The 21,981-nt window shown below is 40.1% G+C and overlaps 1 protein-coding gene across 3 annotated transcripts in view; it reads right to left on the reverse strand.

The window, feature by feature from the left end:
- The window catches only part of LOC139621272 (phospholipid-transporting ATPase ABCA1), a 166,579-nt gene extending 145,399 nt beyond the window's left edge, over positions 1 to 21,180 (reverse strand). For 2 of the 3 annotated variants that reach the window (XM_071477564.1, XM_071477565.1), the window contains exons 1-9: positions 21,096 to 21,176; positions 15,183 to 15,312; positions 10,367 to 10,460; positions 10,015 to 10,156; positions 9,759 to 9,883; positions 7,023 to 7,150; positions 5,945 to 6,142; positions 1,468 to 1,554; positions 1,159 to 1,354 (exon numbers count right to left, since the gene is read on the reverse strand). In XM_071477564.1, coding sequence (XP_071333665.1) covers positions 1,159 to 1,354; positions 1,468 to 1,554; positions 5,945 to 6,142; positions 7,023 to 7,150; positions 9,759 to 9,883; positions 10,015 to 10,156; positions 10,367 to 10,460; positions 15,183 to 15,248 — 1,036 coding nt within the window. In that variant the 5' untranslated portion in view covers positions 15,249 to 15,312; positions 21,096 to 21,176. Of the gene's footprint in view, positions 1 to 1,158; positions 1,355 to 1,467; positions 1,555 to 5,944; positions 6,143 to 7,022; positions 7,151 to 9,758; positions 9,884 to 10,014; positions 10,157 to 10,366; positions 10,461 to 15,182; positions 15,313 to 21,095 lie in introns of all 3 variants that reach the window. The other variant, XM_071477566.1, reaches the window with a different exon arrangement.
- Positions 21,181 to 21,981: the final 801 nt, after the last annotated feature.

Genomic DNA, 21,981 nt, shown 5'->3' on the forward strand with positions numbered 1-21,981 from the left:
CCAACTATTGTTTTACTCACAGTATGGGCAGTAATGGAAATACTGTGCATACAAAAAAATCTGACTGACTGAATTGTGTGTCAAAACTACACTTATAGTAGGGAGAGTATCATTCTTTTAAACAGATGTCATGCCTCATTGTAGCTTGAACTTGGCCGTTCTTCAGTGAACACCAGCTGCTCATTTCAACCACTGGAAGGCCAACTGAGCCAGGTTCAGTGAAATCAATATAGCACTGGAAAGTCTGAGTACAATTGCTGACAATATGGCTGGCACGACCGCATTCCTTTCTAAACAGCACAAAAAACGACTTCAGAACTCCAAAAAGTGTTTTAGTGACACCATCTGTCCTCTGCGGGAAGTTTGGGTTGCCATATGTTCATATTTAGGATATCATATATTTGCGCCTCGTGGCTCTGCACCGCTCCGACAACAACATCAGTTTCCATTTGGGCTAAGTTGCTCTGGACTTTCCTCTCCATTAAGAAAGCATCATTATGTCAGGGCGGGGAGCAGAAAGCTTTTAAATGGGATGAGGAGAGCTGATTTGATTGGCTGCGACTCATGCCAGCCCCTGACACAGCCGTTGATAATGAATTCCTAATCAAACCCAGTTTCCAACTCTAGCGCAGGTGCCAACTGTGCCACAGGTGCCTGTTCCTGAATGTGCACAAGTAGTCACACCGTGTGCATTCTGCACAGTTGACTTCACAGTGTACCATGGACCACTAATTCATGAAAATAGGGATCACTGGTTTTTCTCTCTGCAGCACGCTTTTTTTTAGAACAGGAAATGCTGGGATTTGCATCAAATTTATCTGTGCAGGAGCACATCTCCTTATCCATTACCAACATCCCTAACCCATAAATATGCCTACTGAACCCTGCTGGACCAAAGTTCCTTTGCTGAACTGATACTTTTCAGCTGTACTAGCTGTCAAAACACTATAAATCTGCTTGACATTGTTTTTAAAGAACACCCTGACATGATCAGATTGGTCCTGTCATCCTCTGTCACACTAACTGATTAAGAATGATTTCCAGACATTCCCCTATTTCCACATGCAGCACAGTTATGCAGTATTTTGCTATGTGCCATATTACCATTTCCTGACTACCATGACTACATACAGTGTTGTAGTTTTCTGCAGCACTTACCCGAACTGTTGCCCATGATGGAGGTTGACTTGTTGTTAGCCATTTGTCCAGGTGAGCCTAAACTGAGAGTCATGTTGGTGGAATTGAAGTCAGGCTGCTTTCCACACAGTAGCCTATTGACACTGCCAATCATGTCCCCTTGGAAATCCAATGAACGAGCAGCCTTGAAGATCATGGAGTTCTGCAACCTGGCTATCTGGATACAAGGAGGTAAAAGTCAGTAATTTTAAAACAAAAAAAACAAAAAAGAGCCATATGATATGAATATGGATTAATCTTCAATGTATATGGTATAATGGTAACACCAACCTCTTCAAACACTGGTAATGCATTTTGAGTGGTTTTCCCAATCAGTGTCGTGGTGTCCACTGCATTCAGATCCAAAGGGGAAGGCAGCTTAGGAAATAATCAAATGTATGTATTAGGCTTGCAGGGGTGTTGTCTTCATTTCCTATTAAATACTCATTTTTTTAAACTGTTTTCATGTATTTAAACTATATCTTGACAAAAGTACTTGCACCGTATGTTACACATGGCCAGTTGCATTTCCTCATTCATTAATTCATGCAGATTTTATGAGAATTTAATGTGTATCTCAACCTGGGAATTGTATCCTAACACCATCATCCCTGGCACTGGTTAATAAAAGTGTGTTACAGTGACATTCTGAAGCTACACAGTATGAGTCCAATTAGAAGAACTAAATGGCATGCCCTTTCAACCACTGTCATTTTCATGCATCAAGTGTCAAATATAGGCTGTATTCAGAGCACCTGTATTGTCTTTCCACATATGAAATTACAAAGCTGTGAAGTGTATGCAAATGGAGAGATCAGAAGGCGAAGAGGAGTATAAAGAAGAGCAGTGAGGTAACGCTGCATTATTATTCTTAAAATAAAATACAAGTCACACACAGAAGCCCATTCAGGCACAGTTTTGACAATAGCCTGGCTACTGATTGAGTCTCAAGTACATTCATTTAGGATCAGGGTGTGCGCAGAGCAGACATCAAGAGGGGACTTAGTGAGAAAGCACAAGCATTCCTCTCAGACAATTCTGAGCAAAACAGTAGAAAATCACCTGCGAGAGATCAATGGAAGCAGAGATTTCAGTGCCGGGAGATGAAGTGAGTCGTGGCACGAAACAGATTTATCATACTCATTTGTTAAACACAATTTCCACTGCACTTTGTTACAGAAGGCTCCAGTGGTCGCATTTCTTTGAGAACCAGGTAGACTGATTTTAAAAAATAATTCTACATTCAACATATTTTGAAAGGAAGAAAAAGTTAAGATTTGTTGAGCTGATGAGCAACAAAGGAGATAACTCTAGTCCAGAAAGACTAACCTTTGAATGACCCTTGAATGCCACACATATTCAAAAGCTTCTTTTTCCCAGCTTTACCATGTGCATTGTATTCTGAAATGATTTTCAAGAAACACAAACGCAAAGTTGTGGAGGTGATGTCTTAACCATCCTCTGCCACTATCTACCTCAGCGATAAACCCCGACTTCTTCCCTTGCCCTTTTCTTTATGTTGTTGTTGTTATCACAATCATTCAGCAATGTCAAGCTTTAAGTGTGAAGCCTTCTGTTCTTTTCCATCCATTTGCTTGAGGTGCTGAAGAGCTTTTCCTCCATATCTTGCCTGGGCTTTTTCTTTTTTTTTTTTCTGTGTCTGAAAATGCCTGTGGGCTTAAACTGTTCAAATGCTCTCTCCTACGAACTTCCTGCCTTATCGCTTATTTATTGGATTTGCTGTCCCATATATTTTTTCTCAACGATAAACTCAAAGAAAAGTGCAGGCTTTCATCGTTCCAACGTGAACTGAGGGATTTAAAAGACTTCAGGAAAACATTGGTTTTAATAAATTCCAAACTGAGTGCATGCATTCCAGTAAAATCACTGGAAGACACAGAGGTGCAAATGACAGCGACAATTTCGAAAGCTCAGGCTCTAGGGGATAGAAAATGATTTCTCACTAAAAATGTGAGAGGTAAAATTACATTAAGATAATTGTGCAGTAAAACATCACAAGCGTTGAGGTCCTGGTGGTAGATTCGGCCCTGAAATGGGTGCATTATCAAGTTTTAACTTCAACAGATATTTCTTTATCTCTCTGAGTCACGGAGCCAGACAAGCATAACATTTAACTTTTTTAATTAGTTACTGAATTAGCTGGCGCAGAAAATCATTGTCTTTGCATTTAATTTACTGCAAGCCAATGCGAGAATTACTGTTAGAGCAGACCATATGCCTGAAATATACTTAAACTGTACTGAGGTGTGTGTGTGTGTGTTTCATCTTAAAGTAGGTTATTCATAATCCATGCTGGAAAATACCTTGTGCATAACTTCTATTTAGCAAACAGGAGATTTTGGCACACAAAAAAAAATACTTACACCTTGGACATGGGCTTAGGTTTGGTTTTAAAGTTGGAGGGGACACATCAACCACAGGGTCTGCGAGTCCTGCCCCAGGGATTTTCAGCCTCAGACACTTCAAATCCTGCATTTTGGTGGATTTATTTATGCCACAACTTCTCTTTCGGCATCAATTTATGGTGGAAATAATTCTACACGAAAACACAAAATCCAGGCACCAGGCGACATTTCAAAATATAATGCAGAAAAGGCTCTCAAAATTCAAATGTCCCACTCCGTCAACAAATCACCTACTTCTTCTGAACAGTTGCTGCGCAGCTGCTGCTTAATTAGCTCGTCTGCTGCTACTACCTTAGCGAGCAACAAACTTCTACAACACTGGCCTTAAGATTAGTTTGCAAACCAGCAAAGTAAACTCGAAAATCATCATCTAGTGGCTCACAACTTACTTGGTTTCCATACTTTTTGACAAAAAAAAAAAAAAAAAAAAAGTGTCCAAATATGGGACCCTCCCCTCTCTCTCTCTCTCTGTCCCGGCTCCTCGATGGCTGTCAACCTGTCTGCGCACGGCACAGAGAGGCGGGGCCTCTGCAGCTGCTGATGGAGCTGCAGATGGAGCTCAGGACGCTGTTGTGCATAGTGCCTCAAAAGATTCAAAGAGCTCATAATTCATATTCATATGTTGGGAGTCAAAAAGGCCCGGTGCTGAAAAAAATTAAACCTCCCTGTCAGAGGCACAGTTGGATCTAAGTCTAATATTAAACGTGTTCTCAATAGAGGGCGACATATCCTCTGCATTGCCCCTTCATCTGCACCTATGACCTTTGCATTTCATTCCCAGTTTAGTTGTATGCATAGGGGTTATAATATAATACTGAATAATTTCAGACCATCAGTTTCTCCAGCAATAGGTGGGTTATATAGTATAACTGTGTGGGTTAAAGCACCACTGTCCTCTATAATTATACCACTGCAACAGCTAATACATTATGTAGAAAACAGCATCAACTTTACATGCATTATCAGCAGCGGAGCCACTAGCTTTTCGCTGACTAGTTTTACCACCTGTGTTCTCTTTTTTTTTTTTTTTTTTTTTTAGCGACTCTCCCAGAAAATTTATATTCTTTCCTGGGACACCAATTGCTCCGGTTGTTGTGAAAATGCACTTGTGATTTATAATTTCATGGTTTTAAAATAAACAGCCACAGTCCACCTGTGGTTGGGTTTACAAAAGCAGTTTGGTTAAAGTAAGGGCAAGACTGCATCAGTATCCTGTGGGTCAATGACGTATAAGGATTTTCAACGGGCCAATTTTAAAGGGCACAATATAAAAATATTTATCGCAATATTTCAAACACTAATAATGTTGTGTACAACAAATTCATATTACAATTTAAAATTAAGTGATTCTGGTGTTTTTACTCCTAGATTCATTGAAAAATGTAGGCGTACTGATACATCCGGTATCAATTTGTTTGTGACTTGCTAAATATGTAAATTAACAACACATCCTGACTACGTTAATCGAAGACATACTCCGGTCACAATTAGGTTTCCTACTAAGTGCACTTGTTGTTGTAGTTTGGTTGTGTATAAATGTAATTTCTAGGAGACAAGGTTGCTTAAAACGGTTCACTCAGCAGTTTATCACATTTATACCAACAACCCCACTCTAATCGGCCTGCTCAGTAGTTTAGAAACCAAATTCTATCAGCAAACGGTGAATAACTGAGGAAAGGTGCATACAGTTGTGCAAAACAAAATGAATTTCTTTGTCACAGATGGCACTAAAACATCTTTTCAGTTCCAGTGTCCACACAGGCAGTTAACCAGCTGGAGGGCCGACATTGTTAGTTGTTGTTCAGTACCATCTGTGACTTCAGAACTACGCATGTTTCTCTGTGACTCAGTGCGTCAGTTAAAGTTTGAATATGGAAGTTACAGGACTACTCATCGCTGCGAGTTCTAACAGTCTGATCATTTGCCGTCACCACATCTGGACCCATGAGAGAGAGAGAGAGCGAGAGAGAGAGAGAGAGAGAGAGAGAGTCTGCCTGACAGATGGTTCAAATGCATCCTCCCAAGTTATTCCTCAGTTGCACAAGAGTTTCACTTTTACATTTCTTGATTAGCCCGACAGTGTCATTTTGTAAGGATGCTAGATGTAGGCGACAGAGCTGAGGAGAAATTAGGCCATTTCAAATCTAGACACCACAGTGGGTAATACCACTGCAGTGTCCGCATCAGGGCAGTTAGTGTAAGCACAGTTCTCAAATGCATTATCAATATAGGTTTTGTCTAAGTCCGTCTAATTGTGTCCGAGTTACTGTACAAAATTTCCTCAAACTTCATCAAACTCAAATTAGACAAGTTGTGAGATTTATGAAGCGCAAAAAGCTCACCTCAGACAGCACTTTCCTCACATCCAGGTTTCGTAGGAGTACTTGCTGGGTGTTAATCAGCTGCTGTGGAGTGAGGGAGCAGCTGACATTTTGAAAAGCCTCTCTTTCAGCTTGGCTGCTAAATTGGACATACTCATCCAGATCTGTCCCCTCACATAGGATCCTCCTGAGGTTGCCAGGCCTTGGAACTCCCATCATCTGAGAAAAAAAAAAAAAAACAGAACAGAAAAGACATCTTTTGTAAAAGTTGACAAATAAGCAAACTTTGCATCTGACCATATTTTATTTATTCATGTGTTGTGTCCCTTGAGTTGTTATGCAACCAGAGTGTATGTTGAACCATGATTCAAGAGACAAGGCATTACTTCATTTTAATTAAGCCTCATTTTTTTGAATCACCCCCTAATTAATACTGACATTCTCTACATATGCACAGACACCACAGCGACACAACACGGCAATGGTAAAAACGTGACAGACACAAACATTTACACCCACACATAAATGCACAAACACAGTCGATTTGTGTCATACCAGACAGTACACAGTGATACCACGCAAGACAGGATACAAGAGCCGACAGATAATGGCTTAGGAACTGCACTGGGAACTTTTACTCTCCAAGCACATAGACCATTTTGCACCCTGCAACCATCATGAGTGCCTCATAGAGAGTAGGGATGAGTGCACACTGTATTTAAGCATCCTTGTCAATGTCAGTAAAACATAATTACCTTCATGCAGCTTCTCCAATATTACTGGGGTATCAGTTGGGGAACATTTACAGACAAGACATTTGTTACTCTTATTGCTGTTGCAAGTTCATTTCATTCCACACTGCCTACTGTAGGCTGCTTCAAATGACTTTTTTGTGAAGCAAAATACAACATTTGCCCTTTATTATCAGTCTCAGAGGCAGTTCTTGGCCAGGACATTTTATTCTGAAATGTTCACTCACAATACTCCAAGCACATTCAGCCTTCAGAACCTTATGGTAACATTTTAATTCCTTCATTCACAGAAGGAGGTGGAAATTCTTGTTAGGATTCTTACTGGAGAGCTGTGAAATGATACTCACCGGATCGACATAAATCTTCGCATTTATGAGGCTTTGAGCGACTGTTGGTGGCACCGACAAATTCTCTGTCAGATGTGTGGTGAAAGTTTCATCGTCTCTTAGAATACTCCTCAGAACCACTGGTTGAGCTTGAACATAAAGAAAGAGAGTCAGTACTTTTGCAGAACTGCAACTGATACAGAAAAAAAAATTGATGTAGACATCTGGTCAGACATCACAAAATTGTAAGGGTCCCATATTTTTACAATTTTCTGGTGCTGGTATCCTTAAGAGAGGTACATTTGTAGTTTTAAGTACCAAAAACTATGTAGTCTTTACTGAGTTACACAAGGCCAGGCCAACCAAAGTTGTAGTAGCCTACAACTGTAGCTTAGCAAAATAAAACAGTGAATGCAAATGTCGATGGTCAGTCAGTGCTAAAATGGACTGAACAGATGGTCAGTCAGAGTAAAATGCTCTGGTATTTCAGAAAAAATAAACTTTCGCCACTGGTCTCTAATATTACAATCCTTGGCAAGGCTGCAAAATGATACACTGACATCGACTGTGCAGCATTTTCTCAACATATTTCTGTCTTACAGCAATCGAGGTTGGATGTTGGGTCCAGGTGGATTGGGCTGGGGGCAGGGCTGAGGGTGATGACCTTTAAGTATAGTTGTCTGATAGTTTGTTTTAAGGCGGTGTGCATGTCATGCCTTCCTGGATTGAGCACATTGATACTTTCACTGTGTTTAAATTGCAGCTAGACCTGTTATATAATTGAAAAAAACATGGAAATTTCACTTTCTACAATATGGGACCCTAAAAGACAAATGTACTTGCTCATTCTTCTAGCTTTGGCTATAAACTTTCCATCTGCACTGTAGATATTTTGCAGCCAACCCTGCAGCCTTTCTGTCTTTGCTCCTTTTCTTTGTCTATCCTCACTCCTGCATTTGATTTCCACACCACTGTACACAAATCTGGGTGCACGCATAAAAATGTGAGACTTGGGTCATTTGCCTTAACTGGATACCTATGCCAACCATGAAGGAGACCTCTCTGTGTAAATAATAGGACAGCAGCCACCCCAAAGTACTAGAGGATTTATTCTGTCGTTGAAGGGACAAGGTTAAAGCTAAAGCTAAAGCCCCTGTCTTCAAAATCACCGCAGTGCAGCTGCTAAGTGTAATTCTATCCAAACTGATGGAAACAGTCAAAATCTTAAAAAAAAAAAGACCTAAAATGGAAAGACAGTCCTTTAAGTTTCATGTGCATGTTACTGAACAAATGGAAAATCAAGAATGCAGAATACTCAATGGCATTCTGATTTGCTTTTGTTATTGCTTTGAGTGGTATTACAGTCTGATGAATTGAAGTTTAAATGATGCTTTCTAGATGACCGTGGCCATTAAATCCTTCACTGGGACAAGTAGGGGCTGAGCACTTGAGCTGCACAAGTGTGTGGGGGGGGGAGCATTTGTTGCTAAACATGCACCAGATTGTTAACCAGCCATTTTCTTCTGATTAGCTACCCACAGACAGTCAGGATTTTAAGAAGGCAGCTTCAAAACCAATCGACTGTTTATTGTTGCACCCTCAGTGGCTCAGCATAGCAGGGATCCCTCTGCATTACATTCACACATCACCCATTTTCTCTCTGGGACTCCAGGATGTGCTGTTGAGATGATGAAGCAGTTACGTAATTTAATTAGATAACCCCTTTTCGCAAGTGTAATAAATGCAAGTCAGTCAATTATCAGGATGAGGGGGGGAGGCGACTTATATTATTCAAGGTTCAATTAAGATAAATGTTTGTTAAAAATAACAATCATTCAATATTGTCTGGAATTAATGATGCTGTTTGATTTACTGTGTACACTATATACAACACCAAACACATACAGTGCAATGCCCCTCATGAGTGCAGGAGAACAAGGAGAGACGGACAGGGTGATATTATGTGCAGGTAAAACATGCTCTGGGCTCTTCCTGAACACTGTTGCTTTTCTGATTGAAGTGACCACCTGAGTCTTTTAATCAACCCTTGGTAAAAACAAAATAAGGACAACACAATCACCTTTGCCATCCTAGTCTTTTGATAGTACTCCATCCCCCATTCTTGTTAATGCCCTTTTGTGCTCTCGCCTCAGATAGCGAATCCCATTAATTATGCCCAGGCTTAGATCTTTGATGGATTTAATCTTGTATATTACAAGCCACCGACCCCAAAATGCAAATGGCCCACGAGCCGTTTGTTGAGCAGCATAACCCCCCCCCCCAAACATACACACGCACACACACACACACACACACACACACACACACACACTTTGCCTTCTTGCAAATTAGGTGCTGTATGAAAATTTGAATATCATCAGGCTAAATGAGCCTAATGCAAAGCAGCAACTTATCAAGACAAACGATCTGTCAGTCTGCGTGGCAAATTGCATCATAAATAATCACACGCCATTGTTTTTGAGGGATAAAGGGGAATAACAAATCCTCCAACTTGTCAGCCACATGAAGGGGATACTTTCCTTGATGAGGAGTACTTAACAAAGACATAACAGAGTGATTGTTGCTGAGGCTGATTATTTACTATAACAATGATTTTTTTTTTTTTTTTTTGAGCAATTTCTCGATAGCAACTAAACATTAATTAAACAAAGAAGAATTTGCACGTTGACCCTGCTTCCTCAGTTTCTGTGATTTCATGAATAGTGCCATAAGAAGATGATATTCAGATTCTCTTACCATTTCCAGGGTTAAACCGCAGGACCGAAGCCCACTGGTTGATGTCATCTGCCAGCAACTGTGCCTTGCTGAGAATAGATCTGTTCACCAGGAGGGTCTGTAGCTCTATCAACACTCCAGCAATTCTGGTTAACCATAAAGACAAAAAAAAGATCATATAGTGTCTGTAAATAGTATGTCTTAGTATTGTGTATTGTGTTTTAATCCTACTGTGTTATGTCTTAAAAGATAGAGAAGGGAATATCCCAGTACATACATGGAATTGTTGAAGTTGTTGACCTGGCCTGGAGCTTCCCCTGGTGTTGGGTAGCTCAAACAGGGGTTGTTGATGTTACAGATCATACCTTGAAGCCAGGGCAGCACACCAGCCGATGGCATGGCTTTATTTGGGTAGTGACCTGAAGGAATCGAGGTTTACTCATTGGTTGGAAAAATAGATGCAGCGATGTCATGACAGAGGTTAGTCGTTTTACATGTTCGTGCTGGATCAGCATATGGCCCTTAACATTTTCATATGCATTAGCTTTGAGTTATGAGTTCTCACAGAACATTAAAATTTTAATGACTCGTGAAAGAGAGTTTAACATTACAACTGGGTATCTACTTACATTGGCCTTTGTTAACTGGTTTATTGGTGGACCGCACCCCCACCAGTATGAAGAAGAGGAACAGAGGCCAGATCACTTCAATGACCAGTCGCACCTGCACACATAATAGAGTCCTTATTTTCATAATTTGTTTATAAAAACATCTTTGGGAATCTTTTGGACATATTATGTTTCACATTTACTTCTTGTTTCCTCAACGTTAAGAAGCAGAAAATGTGACGTCACAAAGATATGCGGTGGCTGTAAAGGTGTGTGGACAGCTTACCATACTGAAGGGTTGGTTTTAAAGCAACAGTTGTATAACAGAAATATGCTTATTGACGTTTGGATAGAAAGTTATATGGGAAGATGATGGTACCACTCTCCTATCAGTTAAATACAGTATATGTCAAATATAAGGGTACAGGCAGCAGCCAGTTAGCTTAGCTTAGCACAGAGGCCTGAAACTGGCAACTGCTCCCAGTCAGGAAACACTCCAGCACATAAGCTGCCATAAAACGGCAAATTACACTTACATAACACTTTACATAACACTTTTTTTGCATTTATTAACAAGCATTACAATTGCGCATAAATTGATTATGTTACCTCTTAGCAGAGACAGGCAAGCTGTTTCCCCTATTTCCCGTGTTTGTGCTAAGCTAACCTATTGACAATACAGCCCTTCAATATTATTACCCCACAGTCGTAACTGACAGGCAATTTATGCCGTTAATGATTGACCTCATGAATGACCTCAAGTATCATGTATGACCTTGCGTGTGTATCCATGTGAGCATATTAACAGTGAAGCTGCAAATGCCACAGTCCATATCTCTGCAACCTCTGCTTGTGACTCCTCAAGCCAAACCTATCACACATTCCTTATCACCTTATCATTTCCTTGCCACCCTCAGTCCTCTCCTGGATGTAGTACCAACCACTTCCTCACTTTAATACAACCACTTTGCCCCATGTGACATGCCAGGCTTTTATTTCAACCCGAGGGAATGGGTGAGGAGAGAAACCTACAAAGCACAAATGGATGACCTCAAGGCTTTACTTGTTCACTCAGTAGTTTCTCATATTTTTCATCTCAGTCGGCCTTGAGGGATATTCTAGACACAAAGTAGGTTTAACACACACACACACACACACACACACACACACACACACACACACACACACACACAAACACACAAACACACAAACACACACACATACACACACACACACATATATATATATATATATATATATATATGTATAAAGGAAAACCCTGAAAATTAAGCAGAGAAACAAGATGACAATGGCCCCATCCATAGGACACAGGGAGTCACAGAATGGTTTCATGAGTATGAAAATGATGTGAATCATATGCTTTGGCCTTAGCAGTCACTGGGCCTCAACTGAATTGTACACCTATGGGAGATTTTGGACTGATGTGTCAGACAGTGCTCTCCACCACCATCACCATCAAAACACCAAATGAATCTTTTTGGATGAATGGTGTTGATCCCTCCAGTAGATTTCCAGAGACTTGTAGAATCAATAAATAAATGCCAAGGAGCATACACACACACACACACACACACACACACACACATATATATATATGTATGGAAACACAAAAGCAGTGCAGTTTCTTCATGCATAAATCAAGCTATCATGCACGTCTGGAAGCTAAAGGCCAAGTAACATTTGTATAACCATATTTTTCCCTTCTGCAAAGACAATTCATCCCTGTGATGAAATATTTTCAGCACAAAGTAATATCCAACAGTGGTTTCCAGTGAGACATTACAATGCTGCAGCTCTACCTTCCTTGACTCTTCACCCCCACGCCCTCTGCCATCTAGGCTTTTATGCATCCCTTGCCACACTATGGCCCAGGAACCCCTCTCCCCCCAGCCCTGCACTCACTCACCGAGCCCTCTCCGCTAACCTCAGCTGACCTGCCTGAATACTCATCCCTCTCAACATCTCTGGTGTAGTGACCTGCTTAGAGGAATCAGCTGGAGGCTGCAGCCAGCCAATCCCCTGCTCCTGCCTCTGTAACATGTTCAGACATAGTATCTGATGATGCACATTAGCAGTAATAATAAGACAAGACCTGTGCTGGTTTTGTTGTATCCATAATTAAAATGGAGGGCAGGCAGAGGTGAGGAAAAAACAATAATATATATATTGTTTAGTATGCTATGGCATCATGGCAACTGTATGAAACTAAATAAAGGTTTCTGCAGTAGAACAGGAATGAGGAAGGGGGTTGAACACAATATTTACTTGAGTTGGGTATATAGGCATATTGTGGCTCTTCACTTGTAGAATTTTGTCAATGAATCACAGAGGAGAAAATTGCAGAAAATCACTTTGCATATATTTTAAAGAAACTGGATAGAATTTCAAATTCAGTTCTTTAATTCCTTCCAGTCTGTGTGTCACAGAGGATGTAGTTCTAGTGAGAGGGTGAATTATCATAATGTATTCCAAAGAAAAGGCATGGAGAGGGAACACAGAGATCATGGGGACTTTCTCAATGTCTGGCTCCCCAGGCATTTGCCATCAGACACCAGCGTCTTTGTGAATAGATAATCTCCTCCTATGAAATTATGTGAAATACTGGACCATAAAATCAGTTTCATGCCTGTTATAAAATCTTAAAATGCTTGGTGAGGCATTCATATAATTGGTCATTAACCTCCACAGGCCCTCCAGAAGCACCATTGTCCTTGCTAACTCCCACTGGTTTTGTCTAATAACAATATTTCATGTTGACATTGGCCAAATATCCTACATACTTATCCTCCAAAACCACTACTGTCCCCTTACAGATTCCTGGGGTAAAGTAGATACATATTTCTTCCTGATACGAAAGGATAACACCATGTTCTTTCTGCTGGTTGAGAAAATTAACAAGGGGCATATTTCCTAGATACAAAGTTGTAAAATTGCAAATGACTTCTGAGATCTGAACTCTCCTTTTTTTTTTTCTTTTTATGAAGATGCTTTTTGTTCTACACCTTTAGGCTCACATGCTGTGCTCAAACCCCTAACAAAACAAGTGGGTGGAAGTGACTCCAACATCACGTTCACTGTAAGGGTATAAATTAAAGAACACAATGCAGCTCTCTGTATCAGTTATGTCTGCCTCAAAAATGACTCAGAAGCCTAACTAGATCCCTTGACAACTTCTTCTGACCCTTGAAATGTAGCTGCAACACATGGTGTAACTGTTATGTTATGTGACCTCTTAGCCAGGGAGGGTGATGTCAGAGGCAGTAATATCCACCGTATATCACTGGCTGATCACGTGTAGTTTAGTGTCTTTGACAAGAATAAGGAAGTAATGACTGGGGTAAAGGCAACTGGCCACATAGCAGGGCTGAGACTAAAGCCTGAACAGCAGGGTCAAAATATAGTTTGAAAAGTTTTCTAAATCCCAGATTTGCATTTGTGTAAATTTGCTCATATTAATGTTTAAAAATCTAGATTCAAATAAACATAGATTCATTTCTAAATTAAAAACATTCAGCAAATATTTGCATTTCATTAGACTTAACTATTTTGTCCATTCCCTAGTTTAGGGCATGAGTTTCACCTTGTCAACAATGAGAACCTGCTATGAATTAGAAAAGGCTACATTTTGCCAAAAAAAGAGATATGCATATGCTGAAAATTGCAAGTGCACTACAAATAGGCTGAAATGTCTTAAAATGTTAACTGTTTGTATCAGAAATGTTGCATGTTTGCTGTAATTTAAGTTGAAACGAGTTGATGTTGAAGCACTGAAGGTTTGAAGCAGTTTTTGAAGTGTAATGGCTGAAAGTTATTGAAAGATTTATTTCCACATGAATTCCTGATGGAAGGAAATTGATTGTTTCAACTAACATTTGAAACTTAAATGGGCTATTTGTATGTTTTCTCTGCTGCTGAGTACCGCTCCTTGCTGCGAGCGGGGTGTGGTGATTGTCGCTTGACAAGAGCTTCGGTCATCATTGCGTTTCCTCCTCAGGGCAGATTGGAGGCTACGGTGAGTCACTATCAGAAAGTGACAAGGCTAGTTGGTTGGCATGATTATTTCAGTGGAGGAAAAGATGTGATAAAAACAAGAGCTAGCATTGGCGTTGCTTTCCACTGCGAGAGACAGCTCTTGGCGAGTAAAGGAATGAAGTTTAATGCTGGACTCACAACGTTTCTGGACTGGTAAGTAAACTGCTTTTAATGCTAACGTTGGCTATGTCGCAAGAATAAAAACTAACTTAGTGAGAGTGTGAATGATGAAAGAAACAATTGAAGTGCACTCGAAGCAGTTGAAGTGTCAGTTGGTATGCAAGGGGTGAAGAGTAAGAACAGATAACCTTTAATTGTAAACGGCAATGTCATTAAATCTTTGGATGGCACTGCTGAGCACAGGCTCGGACGGTTTGTAAGAAGAGCTAGAAAGAGTATTTGCCCTTCAAACAAAGCACTTAACATTCGTCACTCCCTATCCACTTCCATTAGGCCAAAGACTGGCTTTGTTAAATCTAAAATACAGGCAATGTGACATAACGCGCAAAAGAGATAGATCTCCAAAAATTGAAGGTGACACTTTGAATTGGGCGGCATTAAGGTAAGATTGTTCTTGTTCTCTGGTGGGAGAGTAAAAGGCGACTTACTTCTATAGGAGACAATTTTCGTAGTAAATCCCTCCTATTACCTCTCCCTCCCATGAATAACTTAGTTGCCCTTGATAACACAACCCTGGGACCATATCCTCATTTTCCCTCCATTGCTGACCAATTTGAGCAGATATACGTTGATTTGCAAAGGGGACTGGTAAGCACAAGTGTACCTTTTGTCTCTTCCGGAGAGTGAAGTTCTTCCACAGGAGCAGAGTGAATTGCGTCAGGAGACCCATTATGCCTTATCCTGGCAATATCTTGCCAAAGCGTCGCTATGGCAACTGGCCCACTTAATAAACCCTGGAGGGAATAAAAGGTAGAGTTTGGTTTTAATACAGAGGAGCAATGCATCTTGGGGGAGTGCCACTAATAATTCACTTCCCCAGGCCTTGGGGCTTACGGTGCAGCACCTGTTCTAAGAATTATTATCACCTACACTCAGCAAATCTCAGGACAGGGCTATGTCTCAGCACGTGGTGCTTACACAGTTTGGAAGAATCTTTATTTAAGACCTAGTGGTTGTTTTACTTAATGTAGTGCATATAAAACAATTAGATCAAAACCCAAATCTCCTTCCTCTTCCTCCCTAAAAGGGGATGAGGCAGTGTATTCTGTGCAGTTTGTCTCATTAACCACCTCTTTGCTACAAGTATTCTCTCAATTTATGTTTTTTTTTTTTTTTTTTTTGCTGATCAGAATAAATTAACAAAACAGAAACTACATGGGCAACAACTTCACTTTCCATGTGGACCAAAGTTTGCTGTAAAATATTCACTGCAGGTTTTATTAGCCACTGAACACTGATTACACAGATAATAAACAATTAGATCTGCCGTGGCATTTTTACACTGCTGCATCAAATATGAGCGTCATTAAAAACTCAACAACTGACAGTCTCTCCTTTGACTAAAGTTCTTTCATTGGCTTGCCCCTGAGGTCCCATTCATTACTACGGATGTGTTAGTTGTCTTAGACTAATTATACATATGAGAGTATAACCGGTTAACATGTTTTTAAATTAACACAGATGATTTGGTCTAATCCAAACCTCATACTTTGACATACATTGAATATAATGTATGAAAACATTTTTGTAATATATTAAAAGTTATATTCTAATTCAAAGGAGGACACATTTTGCTCATATTTACATACATGCAGTACAAAAATACAAAAATAAAATTTATGGTAACGCTTTATATGAAAAAATACTGTTTGGGGCTGAAAGAAAAGTAAAAAGAGTTATTTTCCACAGACATTCACTGATGAAAACACACTCACAGTACACTGTGTTTGATTTGTGTTGAGCCTGAGAACAAAAACAAAAAATAAATAAATAAATAAAACACACAAAAGGAGACATTTCAAATGCTCAAAAACACTTGAAAAAAAAGAGGAATTATTAATTGTTAATACTCAAAGTCCAAGGTGTGTTTCCTAGCTGTGTTTAAAACACATTGCAGAGCCCTTCACCTGATGCTCTGTGGAGACTTTGAAGATTAGAGTATGTGCACTAGGTGTGGGTGGTGGATGAGGATGGGCTTTTTAGCCCGAGGGTAGTCCTGACAAATGTGCCAACTTTTAACGCTCCATTTCCTCTCTGTCCAGGTTCCATCTTCTTCCCTCTGTGTGTTTACATTATTTACTGTGACTTCATGGATGTTTTATTTACTGTCATGGGAAAGTTGCGGCTCCCTCACTTGCAAATGGCCAAATAAGCGCTCTAATGGGGTAAAGAATGCTCTAGTGGCCATTCAACAATCCAGTATGGATTATCTTTGAGACGTTAACAGGGCAGACAAAGACTTTCCTTTCTAACATTTTGATTTGTTGCCAATACCAATTTGTGGTGTTGTATAGGCCAATTGCATTGAATAACACCATTACTGTTGCTGTCATGCTATCACATATTTTTTTAACATACACCTCCTCCACAGCAGTTCTCCTTGTAGTGTCCTATTCTTTATTTGGTGCATATGGCTTATGTTTTTGTATCTTTGGAAGGAGACAGACTTGTACAACAGTAAAATGGCCAAGGTCTTCACACAGAGGCCCAGTATATGCATGAACACTCAGCTCCATCAAATGCTTGTATAATTGAGTATGTGCTGCATTCGCTTGCGCTGCTTTCAAGCCCCGTCTTTTGAAACATGTAATGCACAAGAGAAGGACAGCTTGGTACCACCTCCACTTTAAATCACGTCAAGCATGAAGGGTAAACAACATCTCTAAGAATATACTCAACCCATACGTCAAAAATATGTGTGTGTGTGTGTGCGTGAGTTATGTTCACATCTGAGAAGAGGAACCTGTCTGTAAAAGATGGTGTTAGTGTGTGTGTGTGTGTGTGTGCGTGTGTGTGTGTATGTATGTGTGTGTGTGGGGGCGAGTTTTGTGGAAAAGCCCAGCTCAAGGACTCTTTTTCAATTCCACATCTAAAGAACAGATAACAAGTAACAAGAGAGGGTATGATTGTGATTTGCATTGCAACTGCAGTGTTAGAAAACACAATGAACACAGATCTCCGGAGAACAAAAACCATACAGTGTGAAGAATGTTTTCTAGATCATCATTTTAATCTATGACTAGGGGCATAGAGAATAATTGAAATAAGTTATTTTTGCCACTTTCTGGACTTGTATTTTTTTTTTTTCCACAAGGCTGTGGCCATCAGATGCTGTCATCAGCTTTTCATGGTATCATTAGTTCCTAAAGTGAATCCCAAAAAGGGGCAAGAAAGGGAGAGAACAAGAGAGTGCAGTGATACAAAAAAAGAAAAGCAAAGTATTGAGAGGATATAAGTGCTGATGCATGCCTGGCATTTGGGGACCAGGGACAGCAAAGTGCATTATTTCAGCCCCTAGGATGATAGAAAGAGTAAACAGATATTTGTCATACAGCATGAGAGCAGAGGACAGCAGAGAATGCCTGCAACATCCGTTACAAGAGGGCCGCTATAGCCCCGTGAAGGGTATAATGGTCCCTGTGCTCCTTCATTCAATGTCTTTTTTTTTTTTCTTTCTAACTATCTCGTTCATGAGGTTCATGCAGCAGGGATTTCATACTGTACACTGTGAGAAGGTAGGCTCAACGAGATTTGTTTTGATAACAGGCAATGCATTCTGATGAACCTGGAGCCTTTCCAAGATTGCTATTGTTTTTGAAAGTGAGCAGTTTTTTTTTTTTGTTGTTGTTTTTTTTTTTTGTCAGGGCCATGATCGTGCTGGTGATTTAATTGCAATACAATTTAATCAACAGCATGACCCCCTGATCATGCTGCTTTGGTTCATTGTACAACAAACTGAACTAAACTGATTAAATGTCCTAAAAAAGGGGACATTACGAGAACAGAGGAATTCTAAATTATAGTGTATATATTCGTATACAAAAGATCCTTAAAACTGATACCTCTGGTACCTATAGTTATGGGTAAAAAAGTATTTAAAAAAATAGCCATCCAAAATTACTAAAACTGTTACATAGCAATTGGCTGTGGCTCATTGTGAGTTCACATTTAATATTGAAATGGAAATGAGATAGAAAAGTCAAATTCTAGAAAACAAAAAATGTATGTGAATTCTAATACAGTGAAGAAATATTGTTTGAAGACCATATGAAGAACATTTATCAACATTTGCAATTATGATTTTACAGCACAATGGCAGTTAAAGGAATACTCCACCAAAAACAGTCTTAAACTTCAGGAACGCAGCCCGACAGACTCCAAAGCCTGTTCAAGTCTTTGAAAAGTTTAGAGATACCTGCTTGCTCCTTCACAGAGGACTGCAAGTTCAGTTCATGGGGGTTCAATGTTTCTCACGGTGACCCAGTTTCAGAAAGTAAAGAAAGTCCATAGAAACTTTTCCAACCGCTCCATGATTTATTTTTCCTCTGTCTATTCCCATTCATATGCTCAGGGTGTTCCACAATACTCCACGTTTCAGAAATGTGGCTAAACGCTCAGCTTCGGTTTGTTGAACTGTGAGCATGCCCAGTCACCATCTGTTAACCTAGCTAGGTTCAGCAGCCGTGCTCTTCAGCGCTGCACTGCTCCGGCTCACAAGATCTTCAGGCTTTCTGCAGCTTATACCATACGACCGCCAGCCAGTGTTAGTTACTTTCACTGCAAAATCAAGGCCCAGTTCTCCCTATAGGGCCCCTCTCTTTTCTATCCGCTCTGCCAAGCTGACAGGAAAGACAATTTCTTGACCCAAAGATGAATCGTGATTATATTTTAGAGCCTCACACTAAAACTTTCTGGAATACAGTACTTGCTTTATAGGTGAATTTCATCTCATATCTCAGCCTTGGCTTCACTAACCAATGCCTTAGACATCTGCTCACACAGAGAAAAATATCAAATGTTTTAAATGACTCATGACTTAATATCAGACGCGAGTAGTAACGTCAGACCTCTGCTCTTGAGGCCAGCACCTCTAATGGGAAAGCATATTTTTGCAAAAAGAGATTTAATATTACAAAACAAGTCAATTATAACTCACTTAAGCAAATGTCTGCGCTTTCAGGATGATTTTAAGGCCAAAAATGTTATTACTGTCAACATTTTTAAATGATTTGCTATTTATTGTTATAGCAGATTCAAAACTCATCAGTACCCACGTCAACAACTGAAAACATGTGCACTGAGAAAAGTATTAGGGTTATGCATGTAGAAACCAAGCAATAAAACACACCTATTCATTTATTTGCTAGACTGACGGCCATGGGCCCGTAATTACTTATTTGGGCCACGCTTGAAAGGACAATGTGGAAACATTATGCAGCTGCACTCCAGCGTTAGCAAACTTAACACTTGCTGCACAGATGTTAGTTTTGACGATAAATAAATGATTCAGTCTGGGGAATTTGGTCACACCTGCATGAGGGCTGTGCTTTTTTTTTTTTTCTCCTTCAAAACTGTTTAATGACTTGCGTACTGAATATATTTTAAACACAGAGCATTTAAACTCCTGTGAGCAGACTAATCAGGTCGGTAGAGGCGAACAGCTGGTTTGTAATTCACATCTGAATGCTTTTCTTTTCACAGCCTTTTTTTAAAAAAAAAAAAAAAAAGTTGATCTTTTGTGCTCTTGAAAGACATAAGCACATAAGTACACTGAGAGAAAGTGTGTACTTGCCATGTGTACAACATATTGCAACACAAACCATCAACCTTCAAGCAAATTCAAACTCCTTAGACAGAGTTTAATTTGTTACTTTTAAAAATCTGTCACTAGCTTGGCCTATTTGCAACAGATATTCCCTTTAATCACATAGACTTTACGCTGTGATATCGGAGTCTGTCAAAATTTAATCACTGATATTAAGTCATTACAGGTAATTAGTTTAAGAGAAGTAATATTTCTAAGCTCTGGTAATTGTTTTTCCTGGGGCAACATGTCAATCACTTTTAGCAACTAATTAGTCATTCATTAGAAACATTATAGAAACTCATAAATAATAGAAAAAATGATAGGATAAATGTTAGCACTTAATGAATCATTAAGACATGTCATTCAAGATGAATTTATTTTGCACATACAGTATACGGTACAGAGGTAGACTGTATCTGGCGCTGCGTCTTTACTACTTGTTGGAGCAGTCTGTGTAAATCATTAGCACGATGTAAGGTTGCTCAGCGTGGGCTAAAGTTCAGTGTCTTTCCTCCTCTGACTCAGCAAACAACCCATTGGAATATGAGCCTGATTAAAATTCCTGATATTTGCTCAGTAATTGCAATGTAGTTGTGTTGTGTAACGCAAAGGTATCTGCTGAAATGCGTTATTTCCTCCTCAGCTCCTGTATTTCCATTTTAAAAAGCAGCCAGCCTGAAGACCAGATTATTAAATGCTTTCAAATAGGATAAGCAGTTCTAGGGGCACTCTATTTGATCTGCCACAGACAAGACAAGCGGAGGAAAACAGAGAACAGTGCATAGATACCCAGGCCTGGGCCCGAGCTAGCCTCGGGAGAAGAGTGCAAGCTACAATAATAACAACAACAGAACAAAGACAGCATCACAGGAGGCTCGGCTACAAAACATGTGTCCTGTTAGAGACAATAAACTGTCAAAAACAACCTACCTCCAAGATGTCTGGTTTTCACCCATCAACACATCTCAGGGCCTAGAGATGGATTTGACCGGCTGTAACTGCTGGGCATTATGACACAAAGAAAAAAAAACCCACACGTTTTAACTATCCCTTCCCCTCCCTCTCTCTCCCTGCCTACCTCTCAGGGTTGCTATCCCCTTTTACCTAGAGTCATAAAGGATGCAAATGAGCTCTGCTGAGCCTGTCGTAGTGACTGTAGCCACAGTAATACCTCAGCCAGGAAGCACACAGGTGGTGTACATTACATAGCATGTTCCCTTAAGCTTAGCCCTGTAGCAGAGCACATATGTCCGCCTCTTGTAGCCCTGTCTTGAGTCACCTGATGAGGCGAAGAGGGCGAACAGGAGCGCTGCCCTACATTTCAGCCACCTTGTTTTCGCATTCATGGCCTGTGTACGTTTGCCTCACGGGGCGTCTCGGGGTAAACTTTGGAATTTACTCACCTGTTGACTTAGCACAAATTATTCATGAGCTAATTAGTCCTGAAATTAATCTTTTTTTTTAATAAGTGAAGCATCAATTAGAGTGGTTAGAGACCAGATGGGATCATGGGAAATGCATTTATTTACTGTGAGACAGAGCCGAGCTGAAAATGTTGATGATGATGTTGTTGATGATCAACCGAATGTGTCGCATGGGGGGGGGGGGGGGGGGGGCAGCTAAGTGTATTGACTGTAGGGTTTTATAGCAACTATATAATTTGGTTACAATGGGGCTAAGAGTTTATTGTGCTGGGTGATAAAGAATAATACCAGGTGCACTGGGAGGATATAATTATGTAGATGAGATGGGTGTTTACTGAGGATGCAGACAGGAAATAAACAGGGACGCATCACACTGGATGGTATTTCTGTGT

This window comes from Trachinotus anak, unplaced genomic scaffold (assembly GCF_046630095.1).
Source record: "Trachinotus anak isolate AG129_WGS33_773 ecotype Australia unplaced genomic scaffold, CSIRO_AGI_Tana_v1 ptg000005l, whole genome shotgun sequence".
NCBI classification, from domain to species: Eukaryota; Metazoa; Chordata; class Actinopteri; order Carangiformes; family Carangidae; genus Trachinotus; species Trachinotus anak.